Raw genomic sequence first — 12971 nt, 5'->3', positions numbered from 1 at the left:
GGTTCATGTCCCTGTCCTAACATGTATTTTGGCAAAATGATTATCCAGGCCTCAGTTCCTCATCTGTGAAGTGGGGAGAATTATAGTCCTACTTCATAAGGTTGCTGAGAATTAAGCGGGAAAATGATGGAAGTGCTTGGCACGGCGCCTGGCTCTATAAACGTTTGCCATCACAGTTCTTCCCTGTCTCTCCAACAGCCCCGGTCAGCGTGGGTGGCTGGCCTGGCTCTCATCTCACAGATGACGACCTGATGCTCAAGGCCACATGGCCGACACGTGGAGGAGGGGGGACGCGGGCCTTCTGTCTCCTGGCCAGTGCCCCCTGTCTCCATCTGGAGCCGATGACACATAGACTAGAGGCTGGGGGGCAAAGGGACAAGTGACCCCTAGAGCAGCTTCAAGAGAGCTGCCAGCTGTGGCTCCAACAGTCCTGTCTCTCCACCCTCTACTCGTCCAAAGCCAGATAAATCCTGAGGCCTTGGGACATGGTTCAGTTACATGGTTCCGGAAACTTCTTGGTTGCCTAGTAACCTCTTCCCCTTATGCAGTGGTTTCCTGTGCCACAATGGAAGTAACCCTGGAAAATTTCAGGGAAGGGTCTGCTCTGCCCCAAGCTTGGTGCATGACTCTGGGCCCTTTCCTTCTCACTCTGAGTTCCATTCCCCCTTTATTAAAAACGGGTAAGGGGCGGAAAGGGGTTAGGAAGGAATTGCTCACAGACCCATGGTCCGTCTGTAAGTCAAGTCATCCATTGCTCTGGCTTTGTGATTCCCGTGGCTTCCGGGCTGTGGGTCAAATGGACCAGTCTTTCATTCTTTGTTTTTAATTTGTCATTTCCAGGGCCCCCATGAATGCCTTGGGGCTGAGTTCCAAAATCTCCGTCATAGAGATTGGAACCACATTCTGACTCCTTCCTTAACTTTTGAAATCAGACATGACAGTTTTACTTTAAACAAACCCAAACTCTTCACCCGGGTGGAGAATTTCTCCTTTTGTCTCTGGGGAAGGCTTTTGATGATGTCTTGTTTCAGTAATCATCTCTGGACTTTTCTGCTGCTCCAGATGTCTTATCTTTTATCTGCTTCAGTTCTTGCCTCAGACTGTGCTCCAAGTCCTGTGAGGACTTCCCCGCCCGTCGTCCTCCAGTCACAGCCGCGCCTTCCTCCCTTCCACTAACGTTTACTGCAGACCCACTGTGTGCTGCCGTGGGGTCATACAGAGGGGCCACAGACCAATGCTGGCCTGCGATAAAATAAATACAGAACTGAGAGTAAGCTTTTAGAATCTTCTAGAAGCACGTGATAGAGTCACTTATGTCTGTTTAAATTTAAAAATCAAGCCTCATGTCAATTTAGTTTTTCTGGTAATTTGTTTTTTATTATATGTGATCAGAGTTTTGGTCTAAGGCTGGGGAAAGAACGCTGCTCCTTTACGATGGGTGCTTTGGGAAGAACTGTGCCAGGGCACATCTCTGTTATTCCCATTCTACAGATTGGGAGAACAGGGCTGGGGAAGCACAGGTTCAGGCTTCATTTTCTAGCAGGAATAGTGGTCTTTCTGTGCCAGGCTTGCTGGCTTCCACAGAACGCCGTGGAAATCTTGATGACCCCATAGCTCGGTCGATAAATAGTTTCTCACGAGTTCTCCTGGCCTGTGCCTGGCACATGGGAGGGACTTGGCTGGGATTCAAGGCACCAAGTGAATGAAAAGTCCCCAAATTAAATACCCTGAGCAAAGGTACTCCCAGCTCCTAACCTAGAAGAGGTGATTCACACCCTAAATGTCTTTTGCTTGGTGCCTCTGCTGGTGAAAAGTTCTTGGAATTATTTAGAGACCCTCACCGTATTTTACTAGCCCCTGAGAAAGAATGTGTTGTGCATAGTTAAAATATGTAAGTTGTGTTATATTGCGTTTTATAGCAGAATTACTAATATGTTTCTTCTTAATCGTGGTTATTTTCCCAGGGAGGTGCATACATTATAGGCTCTGTGTGGGCAGTTTAGAAGATACTGAAAGGTAGAAGGAAGAGGAAATGGACAGAGATAAATACTGTTTCCATGAAGCAGCATTTCTTTGAAGTCTTTTTTCTACGTCTCTTTTGATCATTTTGTCTGGTGGAAGGGTCCTCAACATCCGACGACTTGGTGTTCAAGAATTTCTCAAGATTCTTCTTGGCTCGGTCCCCCCAAGTTAAAAGGACTGACCTGTTTCTTTTATGCCAGATGACTGGAGTTCCACCCTATTAAGTTAGGGCCCCGACACCCCACCGAGTGTCTCTCCCATTGTCCTGTTGCGTTTTCTACTGAGAGTGGGGGCCTGGTCCGTACCGAGGGCTGACCCACAGAGCAGGTGCTCACCCTCCATCAATAAATGAATTGAGTGAGTGAACCTTGATAACTGGCACTGACTATAGTGAGCTTTGCAGGCAAACTGGGTGAAATAAGTGTGTTCATTTTCTGGGGCTACTGTGATGAAACACCACGGACAGGGGACTTAAACAACAGACATGTGTCCTCTCCCAGCCTACAGCCGGAAGTCCAAGATCAAGGTGTCAGCGTGGTCCATCCTTTCTGAGGCTGTGACGTAGGACCTGTCCCAGGCCTGTGCCCTGGCTTCTGGTGGCCTCAGGCACGCCTTGGCTTGAGATCGCCATCTTCTCCCTGTTTCTTCACATCATTTTTCCTATATGTGTGTCTGTTGCTATGTCCAAATTTCCCCTTCTTATAAGGACACAGTCCTATCGGATTCGGGCCCACCCAATGATCTCACCTTAACTTGACCATCTGCAAAGACCCTTCTCGAAAATAAGGTCCTTTCACAGATGCTGGGAGTTAGGACATCAGCACCTTGTGGGGGACACAATTCCACCCATAACAGCACTCAGCATTGAGTCGGTAATGACAGGCCCTTATGCCGGTGCTTTTCTGTTATCATAGATCTTTTAGAGATTTAACTACATTTGTGGCATGATTCCACTTTTAAAAAGGAGAAGATGAATACTGAGCTGTCAGGAGATACACTGCTTGATGTTTCCAACAAGATGCAATATTCAGGGTGTCTTCTGAGAGAAGACGGGACATTGCATGTGGTTAAGTGTGTCCACCCGTCTCGCCCCTTAGCTAAGATTTCTGAGATGGAGGAGGAACAAGAGGATCCGTACCTGAACGACCGCTGCCGAGGTGAGCCTCCGGGCCGTTTGGGGGTTCACGAAGCCTGCGGGACAGTCAGTGCTAAGCTCATTGGGAGATGGCCCCAGGGTTTACTCAGGGTCACCTGGGAACTGCCCTTTGGCTGGGCTTCACCTGTCAATCACTGGCATGCCCACCGTCCTGGGCTCCTTGCTTTCACCCTCCCCTTAGCTGGGGCCTGGTTGGCGAGGGAGGGAGAAGGTGGGCCGAGAGAAGGTGGTGTTAACCGCACCCCCCGCCCCCAGCGTCCACCTGAGCATGATCTTGCTCCCAGGCTCTATGAGCTGTAAACACCAGCTGCCCCCAAAGCTGGGAGCCCCTCAGGGGAGGGGGTTATTTGACTTTGTGTTCTGGGGCCTGGCTGTACCAACCATAATATCCATTTGTCTTACAAGAGAGATGTTTGCAAATTTAGAGGTAACAGGTTAGTTGTTCATATGAATAAAACTTTATTTCTCTTTCTTGGAACATTCTAGCATGTCTAGACTGGCAGGTCTGCTTCACAGGCTCATTCAGCAGCTTGCCCTGTGGTTGGGGTGTTCATTAGGGAGCCAGTTTAATCACCGAATGATGTGGTTGGTATATAGTGACAGTCGGCACAGAGGCCTGGGGGGGAGGGCAGAGAGCCCCAGAAAGCTTCGGAATCTCTGGCGGGCATGGGAGGGTCTTCCCGGGGGAGGGGATAGCTGGTGTGCAGTGGGTGAGGATGGGCTGTCCAGGAAAGCAGCACTGAAAGGGGAGTTTGGGCATCCGGAGGGGAGACCCAGAAGGATGAGGGAAGAGGCTAGAGACTTGGGCGGGGCCCAGCAGGCCTTGGGCAGCTGTCACACTGTATCTCCTGGACCTTCGCCTGGAAGAGGTTTGAACCCAGGAGATTTGCTTTTGGAGCATCACGCTGGCTGACCTGCAGGAAGCGTGGTTAGAGGGGTGGTCAGGGCTGCTCAGGGAGCCAGGTGAGCGGCTAGCCAAGCTGAGACAATGATAGTGGGGTTGGAATCGTGGGCTGGTCCAAGAAAGATGTGGGGGGCAGGGGGGGCCCTTCAGGCCCTGCCTCCCTTGTGGACCAGCTCCCTTGGTGTCTGGGCCGGGGCAGCAGCTTCACACTCTTGTCTGCCTTGCCCCTTCCAGTTCCATTACAGCTGACAGGATCCGACTGCCCTGCATACTGCCCAATTTGTCATACCAGGGCTGGGACCGGAAGCAGCAGCCCCGGGGGGGTACCCCCGGGGGGTACCCAGAGCCAGACCCCAGGGACTCCTGTGGGAAGGGAGGGGTGCTGTGGAGGCTGCAGTGGGCTCTAGCCTGGGGAGCCTGCCTTTCTCTGTCCATCCACCCTGAGGACATTTCCTCAGGTCTAGTTCAAACAGAACTGGAAAAGCCAAAGGTCAGGGGTACATCTGGCCTCCAGCTCATGCTTGCCCTGATTGCAGGCGGCGGGCCGTGCAAACAGCAGTGCCGGGACTCGGGAGAGGAGGTTGTCTGCTCTTGCTTTGTGGGCTATCAGCTGCTGCCTGACGGCGTCTCCTGTGAAGGTAAAGTTCACCTTGCTCTGGGGGCAGCAGGATGGCAGGTCACTGCACTGGGGAGCATCTGCCTCTACTTGCCATCCAGGCAGGGCCCACTTTGCACAACTCGGGGTCCCGCTCGTAGGTGAAGAACAAGCCCGGACCGGCTTTCCAGCATTCCTTGGAGTGTGTACCACATGCTGTCACCCAGGAGAATATAAACACTGTGTTGGGAAAGAGGGTTGGGTTTGGGATCTGACTGGGCTCTGAGTCCAGCTGCTCTCGGTCCCTCATCTATGAGATAGAAGATGGAGGAAAGTTGTAGCCCCGTAGAGGGTCCTGAAGGGTCACATGACTCCAGTCTGGCCTGGCACTTGCTTAGCGGGAGCTCAGAAGGATGAATAGATCTGAAACGTATCGGGGGAGAGAAACCGCTGCTCTGATTCTGTGGTGAGTGCCCGGGACTCCAGTCCAGTGCACAGCCTGAATATGCAACGTGTGGGGACTCGATGGGTGCAGGGAACCGACCCGCTCTGCCTTCTGGTACATTCCTTCTGGGAAAGTGTTCCCGCTGGTGACCCCTGTGTCGGTCCGTCTCTCCTAGACATCAATGAATGCATCACAGGCAGCCACAGTTGCCGGCTTGGAGAGAACTGCATCAATACAGTGGGTTCTTTCCGTTGCCAAAGAGACAGCAGCTGCGGGACTGGCTATGAGCTCACAGAGCACAATGATTGCAAAGGTATAACATGTTCCGTGTCTAACACCCTCGTCTCCTCAGTAGATAATGTGATGGGAAAGGCGGCCTGGGCTCAGTGCTGCTGCGCCCCCTTGTGGCCAGCGGTGCTCGTGAGGATTTACCTCCTTTACCTGAGTTAATGACAATGGCCAGTTGGGATTTCTGAAAAGGCTCAGCGCATGGTCATTTAAAAACAAGACCAGGAATACATTTCAGGTGCGCACATGCGCTTGTTACAAAAAAAAAAAAAAAAAGCAAACAAAAATTATATTTTGCACAACAGCTGCCTTCCATCTGACTCTAAGCTTCCCTAAAGTTCAAAGCGCCCTTCTCACGGCTTGAAAACATGACATTTCTGGCTGCCCGCCTTCCCCCACCAAGCCATAGATGTTATTTGGCAGATAAGGCTTTGATGAGGATCTGTGAGAACATAGTTTTCTGCTGAGGGTTTCCAGCCCTTCAGACGACAAACCACTTGTGTAAAAACCTTGGTTGAATTATGAGGGTAGCTCAAAAGCAAGGCACACCCTCCTGACGTCTGAGGGCTGTGGACAAGCTCAGCCCACTCCACCCCTGCAGACGCGCTGGGTGGTTTGGACCCGAGAACTCAGGGGCTGGCCAGCTGAGTATACACTTTTGAACATTTGACAGCCATGAACTTCAAGGAAGGGCAGCCAACACTCGGATCATGACAATCCCCATTGTTCATGTTTGTAATACTTTTGACAAGTTCAGAATGAATGAATTTACAGAGACAGTGTTTATCGCCACTAAGATCGTTGCTTTATGAGCTAAACAAAACATGCGCTTATCCTAAAATGAAAAAATAAAATCAGCCACATATTGCCAGGAAAATGCCTGGATTATTTGTTATGTAACAGAAAGTTTGTCTCATAAGAGCGCTGGGAAAAAGTTAGCATTTTAAGGCTTCAGCGTCGCGAGCACTGTTTGGCTAACTCAGGCCCTTTTTGTATGTGACCTCTGTATTGAAATGTTTTGGGTTATAGTCTGAGTAATGAGCATTAAAAAAACAACAACAAAAAAAACATTCTTGTGATTTTAAAGTGTTGTAAGATGCTTCTGGCAGGACTCTTGCTAACAATTTCCTTTTTTTATGATGTACCAGATATTGACGAGTGTGAGAGTGGTATTCATAACTGCCTCCCCGATTTTATCTGTCAGAATACTCTGGGATCCTTCCGCTGCAGACCCAAGCTACAGTGCAAGAGTGGCTTTATACAAGATGCTTTAGGCAACTGTATTGGTAAGACACTGCCGCCAGGGGTAATGGGGTCCACCAGGCGGGGTGCACAGACGTGGGGGCTGCACAGCGTACAGAACAGAGGTCTGCGTGCTTTTTCTATAAAGGGCCGAATAGCAAGTATGTTAGACACTGTGGGCCTTTCAGTCTCTGTTGCAACGACTCATCTCTGCTGTTGCAGTTGGAAAGTAGCCACAGACACATAAACAAATGAACAGGACTGTGTCCCAATAAAACTTTATTTACAAAAACCATCAGCAGGCTGGATTTGGCCCCAGGGCTGGAGGTTAGCAACCCCTGGTTTAGATGGGAGGACTTGAGTTTTGGAGTCAGAGACACCTGGTTTTGAACTGAGTAACCTAAGGTAATTTACTTACTTCCTCTGGGTCTCAATTTCCTCCTGTATAAAATAGGAATAATCATAATAGCTGGCTTATGGGCTTGAGACAAGGATTAAACAAGGTGATTGTGAAGTGCCAGGAATATTAAAAAATTGTTTTAAAAAATAATCTGTATTAGTGGCCAAATCCATAGAGATGGTGTAGAAGGGTGGTTGTCGGGGGGCTGGGGTGGGGGCGCTGGGGAGTTAGTGTTGAAGGTCACGGAGTTTTGGTTGGGGAAGATGAAAAGGTTCTGTGGGTGGTGATTACACAACAATGGGCGTGGACTTAATGCCACGGGACTGTGCACTTAAAAATGGTTAAAATGGTAAATTTTGTGTATATCTCACCACAATAAAGCAATGCTGTGTTACTATCAGAAGAAGATCAATGTGAAATGAAAGAAAATCCCATGTGAACTTAGTAAAAATAGGAGGTCTGGGTAAGACTCCTCAAGTTGGAGAAGTAGCGTGGGGTGGGGATGGAGAAGCAGGAGCAGCCGGTGGCTTTAGCTATTCTCCCAACAGGAAGTGACTCCCCTTTCTCCTGCAGTTGCCCAGGTTAAGCACCTGGCCTGGTCACTGTTTGCTGTTGACATTGAGGTCCAGATCTGCTGGCCTACCCTTGCCCTCTGCTCAGCAGAAGCTTCTGGGTCCTGCTTTTGAGGTCAGAAAGACTTTTCCCCTGGTCTGAACTGCAGACACCACTAGTCAGAACCCACCTCCCTGGGCTGCCCCAATCACCCCTCCTTAAAAGGCTGGCACTTCCATGAACAAGGGACTAAGAGTTTCTGTCTGATTTCTAGCTCACCTTTTCTTAGAGAAATCTGTATTGATCTTTGATTTGAAATGGTAGTTGGCATTGAAAACCCTTCTTTTAACCACCCCAGGATATTTAACGACAAATAGAAAAGCGACCCCTTAGGGCAGGGGCCTCGCCTGAACCTAACCCAACCACCACCAGCCTCCTGCCCGCCAGGCTCTTGTCACTCGTTACTCAGAAGGGCCAGTGAGCAGGAGGCCTCGGGCTCTCCCAGGGCCAGCAGGGAGGAGAGTCCTGCCCAGACTTGCTGCGTGCTTGGAGGGGTTTCGGTGGAGGAGGCTGGCATCTGTTGGAGATGGAAACCCTGACTCATGGCAAAATCAGCTGGATTTCCACCAACCAGGGGCATTTGCAAGTCCCAACTTAGCCCGGCTTTCCCTCCATAGAGCACAGCACTGTCCAGGGGGAGACATAAGAGCAGCAGGGACAGCCCCCTCGGTGTCCACCCCTACATGGGGGAGGGCCCAGGCGAGTGGAGCAAAACCTTGCAGGAGCCTGGGCCCCAGGACGTGGGCCGAGGTCCAGCCTGTCAGTACCCGTTTATTCAGCCATGGCCCAATGTTCAGGGGCACCCTCATCTCTGCACTAAGGGGGGGGCGCCTTCAGGGGGCACATAATCCTTGCAGCCATGTTCAGGATTCTTTTTAAAATTATTAATTTTTTACTTCAAAAGTTATACACATTTTCATTTACCCAGAAGCAAACAAAACCCAAGTGCAGAAAGGAAAAACTTCTCCCCTGCTCGGCGGGGACTGCATCCTTCTCAGCCCCTGCTCCTTCGAGACTTTTTGTGTTTAATGAAAATGGAGCCAGACATCTGCCACTTACTCCCCTCCACACACGCTTAACACTGTGTTTGGACATCATTTTATGTCAGTAGCTTTATGTTATCTTTTTAAAAAATGACTGCATCATCCAAGAAAATGCTTTACAAGGAGAAAGTGTATCAAGATTGAATGATCGCTTCAGGATCATTTCAGGGAGAGGGCAGTTCCCCTCTCTGCCTGAGCCCTGCGTCTTCTGCTTGCACACCTCTGCCGACGGCATGCTCACTCCCCCAGGTTAGCTTGGTCAGTGGTGGGCAGCTCTGACCTCACGTGTAGCCAGAATGTGCCTTCCTGGAGCTCCTGGAAGCATCCCTGGGGCCCCTGAAGCCCCTTGGACCCCCTCTGGCCACTCAGCAGACAACCATGTAGCTGGAGAGCTCCCTCCCCCCACCAAGGGGCCAGCACAGAGGGCAGGGCAGGCTCATAGGAATCAGGCTTCTCTCCCTATTATAAAACGTAGAATGTTCTAGAACCTTGAGGTTTGGTCGCCAAGAGCCTTGAAACTCTCACATCTTCGTTGGGTTTCCTTTTTCTTTTTCTTCCTGTCCCTTCGCTGTGCTTACCATCAATCTCTTTTCTGCTTAGTGAGGATGAGAGAATGGGCCAGTGCAGGCTTCCCACACTCTGATCTACTGGGTATTAGGACGGTCACAGGTCCTGAGGCAGCAAAGGGTTCCATGGTCGGTCATTGGATTAAACAAAGTGAACAGGGCCCTTTGCAGCTGGAATTGTCTGGGCTTTGCCCAGGTGAGCCCCTGAGAGGGAGAGATTGTCCATCCGATGAGTTCCCAAACTTCTCAGACCTTTTCTGTTTATTCTTTGTTTGTTCACTCTCCCATTCACTCACTCACTCACTCATTGGTCGCCTTGCCTGGTCCTTATCCCACGCAGCTCACAGGCTGAGGGACTTCCCTCTCTGTGGAGCACACGACGTCTCCGGGAGACCAGTGTTCCACGGCACAGAGTTTGGGAATTGTGGAGCTTAGTGGCAGGCGTAAGGCTTAGACGGAAGGGAGCAATATTGTTAAACACTGTACTTATTCTTGACACAAGGCAGAGGCCCAGCAGTTTTTTCTATAAAGGGCTGGACAGTAACTATCACCTTCACATGCCATAGGGTCTCTGTATCAGCTTGTGAAAGCAGCCTACACACTACGTGAAAGTATGGGCTGTGCTCTGGTACCATTATTTGCAAAAACAGGCAGTGGGCTGGGTTGTAGTTTGTCAACCCCTGATTTCAGGAGACCCTCGTGCTAGACCTGCATGGGCCCCACCTCCAGCCTTGTGCTTAGGGGAGTTTCCTGTTTATAAAACACATACAGTAACCCCAGCCCTGCCTAACTTGCAGGCTAGCGGTGGTTGTCGAGGGCAGTAATGGACGTAAAAGCTTTTGTAAACTGTAAAGTGCTTGGCTGGTATAAGAAGGTTGACTCCAGTGGTGGGAGAGAGTGAGGCTGATTGGTCTGTCTGAGGAGGATGGACTTGGCTGGGAGGGCAGAAGTACAGCTGGTCCCTCTTGTTGACTTCAGCGCAGGGGTCCCTTTGCCCCCTAGATACTTTGCAGGTGTCTGAATAGGTGACTCTGAAAAACTTAGGTCCTTTTAGATGATCCGTAGTAGGAAGTTCAATCTGTGTGTCTTTGCACCAATGTGAGCCTGAGGCGTGAATAGATGTGTAACCTCGTTCTCCTTGTTCATTTACTGGGTCACACTTGCTGGGTGTGTGTCCATCACAAGTGAACGACCCACGGTCCCTGTGTCAGAGGTGTGTCTGGTCAGGGAGGGAGACCTGTGTACAGTGAACTTAGACCGGGCAGCCCTTCCCACTGGGCCTGAGTCAGCACAGGCCCCGAGGAGCCCAGGTGGGGGCGGCAGGAGGTGTCCCTGAGGAGGTGGCACTAAGTTGGGCACTGAAAGAGGCATGTTTACCAGGCAGACAAGGGAGGTGGCTTCCCAGGAGGGGACCATGTGAATAAAGGTACAAAGGTGGAACCCAAGTGGCCTATCCAGGATCCATAGGTGTGTTGTTAAGGCTGGAGCCTGGGCTATAGGACAGACTAGCCAGAGTGAGGCGGGGACCAGGCGGGACCTGGCTGGTCACCGGAGGAGCCCAGAGCCTCGCCAGGGTGGTGGTGCTGGCACCGAGGGGGTGGCCACCTCTGTCTCCCTCGCCCTGCGCCCCGCTCATGGAGGACACTCGTTTACCATGTGGAGTGCATGGATACAGATGGCACCCAAATTGCCAGTCCACCGTGTGGGATTCAGAGGGGATTTGACCGTGGAAGGGCCTGGAAGCCAAGTAAGCTGCTTCAGATTCAGTGCAGTAAAAGAAGGAGGCATTGAAGGTTTAGGAGCAGGAAGATGGGCCAGGATGGTGGTATTTAAGGTGGCGTTTGCTGGCGAAATCTGGGAGCCCGTTGGGAGGCTGCGACGTGGTCCAGGGTGAGGGCACCGTAACACCTGTTTGTTGTTTTGCCAAGAGGGGGGATGTGGGGTTTCTTTGGAGATCTGCTTGTTGGGTTTGGGGAAGACCGCCAGGTCTAACCACGTGTTCTCCATCTTTCCCGCTATAGATATCAATGAGTGTATAAGTATCAGTCCTGCTTGCCCTGTCGGGCACACGTGCATCAACACGGAGGGCTCCTATACGTGCCAGAAGAACGTGCCCAACTGTGGCCGTGGCTACCATCTCAACGAGGAGGGAACCCGCTGTGTTGGTTGGTATTAAAAAAGAAAACCAATCTGAAATGCATTTTTTGGTCTGCTCCCAGCACAACCCTTTCGTCTCTGGAAGGAGAGAGTAGATCCCCAAAGTGAAGCCATTTCCGCCTGTCCATCCCGTTGCTGTCTCCAAGCATAGGCCTTTGTCGTCTGCTGCCTGGACTATTGCAGTAGACCAACCCACCTGCTGCCTCCAGCTTTGTCCCCTTCCCTCTGTCTGGTCGTCCTGAGCCAAGAGCGCTCTTGCCCCTCCACGCTCACAGCCCCCATGGCTGACAAACAGAGAATAGGTGCTTCTGCTTGCAATTCAGTCATCCTGAGCTGGTCCCAACCTCACAAACCTTATAATCCAGGTGAAATTGGTCTTGCTGTGCCCCATGCAAGCCCTGCCCTTTCCTCTCTGTGGGCTTTTTGCTCTTCCATTACTCCCTCCACCCACCTGCTCCTCCATTCCCTTGGCTCCAGGGCAAAGGGTTTTGCACCCAGCCGGCCCAGAACCCTGCCAGCCAGAGGGGTCTTCTTCCCTGTTACTCCCAGGGCACTTCCTCAGCTCTACCCTCGTCACTGGGCATTTCCTGCCTTAACTAAGGTCACTGCTGGCTGGCCAGAGCGGGAGTGCCCCGAGGGTAGGTAGGTGGCCAGGTCAACTGCCTCTCCAGCATGCACCCAACACACAGTAGGTGCTCCGTGAAATCGTGTTCAAGAATAAACGGTGCTGCTCTGTCAGTGTACATTTTAGGAGCTCCCCCCTTTCTTTCCCTTCTGACCTAGAGGAAACACACACCTACTGAAGGTTTTTCCACGTGTCTTTCTCTTTTGCAAGATGTGGATGAGTGTTCGGCACCTGCTGAGCCCTGTGGGCCGGGGCACCTCTGTGTGAACTCCCCTGGAAGTTTCCGCTGTGAATGCAAGACTGGTTACCATTTTGACGGCATCAGCAAGACGTGTGTGGGTACGTGGGTATCTTCCCAGGCGTTGGGGCACCCGGCCAGGTGGCACCAAAGAGAACCAGCCTGTTACAATCCCAGAGAAAGAGTCCAAGTCAGGAGACCCCATCCCAGTTCCAGCTCTTGCTGCTACCTCCCAGGCAGGAGCCAGTTTCCCCACTGTACAGCAGGTGCTGTGTTTGACCTAAGACCCCCAAATGTTGCCGAGGCTCCAGCCCACTGTACAAATGCCCCAAGGATTAGGGATTTCCCAGGGCAGTCGTCCAGGGCAGTGAGAACCAGAGACAGCATGGTGGCCTGAGCACCAGGAGTGGAGACAGACCTTGCTGGCTGGCGCCTGCCATCCACAAACCAGGGTGTTCAGGGTAGGCTGGGACCTGCCCCACCCACCCCCAGGGCCCCTTGGTCAGATCCCATGAACCCTCCCTTGGGGCTCTGGGGTGGAGCATCAGACGTGCCGTCGTGCAAGGAACATGAGGCTGGCCCAGTGTGGCCCCAACTCCCCCACTGACTTGCCCTGTTTTGGAGACAAGTCACTTTGCCTCTGAGAAATGAGGCTGAAACCATGCAGGGGGGGGCGGA

The 12971-nt window shown here is 51.6% G+C and overlaps 1 protein-coding gene across 2 annotated transcripts in view; it reads left to right on the top strand.

The window, feature by feature from the left end:
* FBLN1 (fibulin 1) overlaps window positions 1-12971 on the top strand; it is a 76640-nt gene that overhangs the window by 22646 nt on the left and 41023 nt on the right. For both annotated transcript variants that reach the window (XM_033118135.1, XM_033118136.1), the window contains exons 5-10: window positions 3120-3179; window positions 4619-4720; window positions 5298-5435; window positions 6559-6696; window positions 11295-11438; window positions 12266-12394. In XM_033118135.1, coding sequence (XP_032974026.1) covers window positions 3120-3179; window positions 4619-4720; window positions 5298-5435; window positions 6559-6696; window positions 11295-11438; window positions 12266-12394 — 711 coding nt within the window. The remainder of the gene's footprint in view (window positions 1-3119; window positions 3180-4618; window positions 4721-5297; window positions 5436-6558; window positions 6697-11294; window positions 11439-12265; window positions 12395-12971) is intronic.

The sequence above is a fragment of the Rhinolophus ferrumequinum genome, chromosome 10 (genome assembly GCF_004115265.2).
Source record: "Rhinolophus ferrumequinum isolate MPI-CBG mRhiFer1 chromosome 10, mRhiFer1_v1.p, whole genome shotgun sequence".
Taxonomy (NCBI): Eukaryota; Metazoa; Chordata; class Mammalia; order Chiroptera; family Rhinolophidae; genus Rhinolophus; species Rhinolophus ferrumequinum.
The sequence above is the reverse complement of the archived record's forward strand: the minus strand, read 5'-3'. Positions and strand labels throughout refer to the sequence as shown.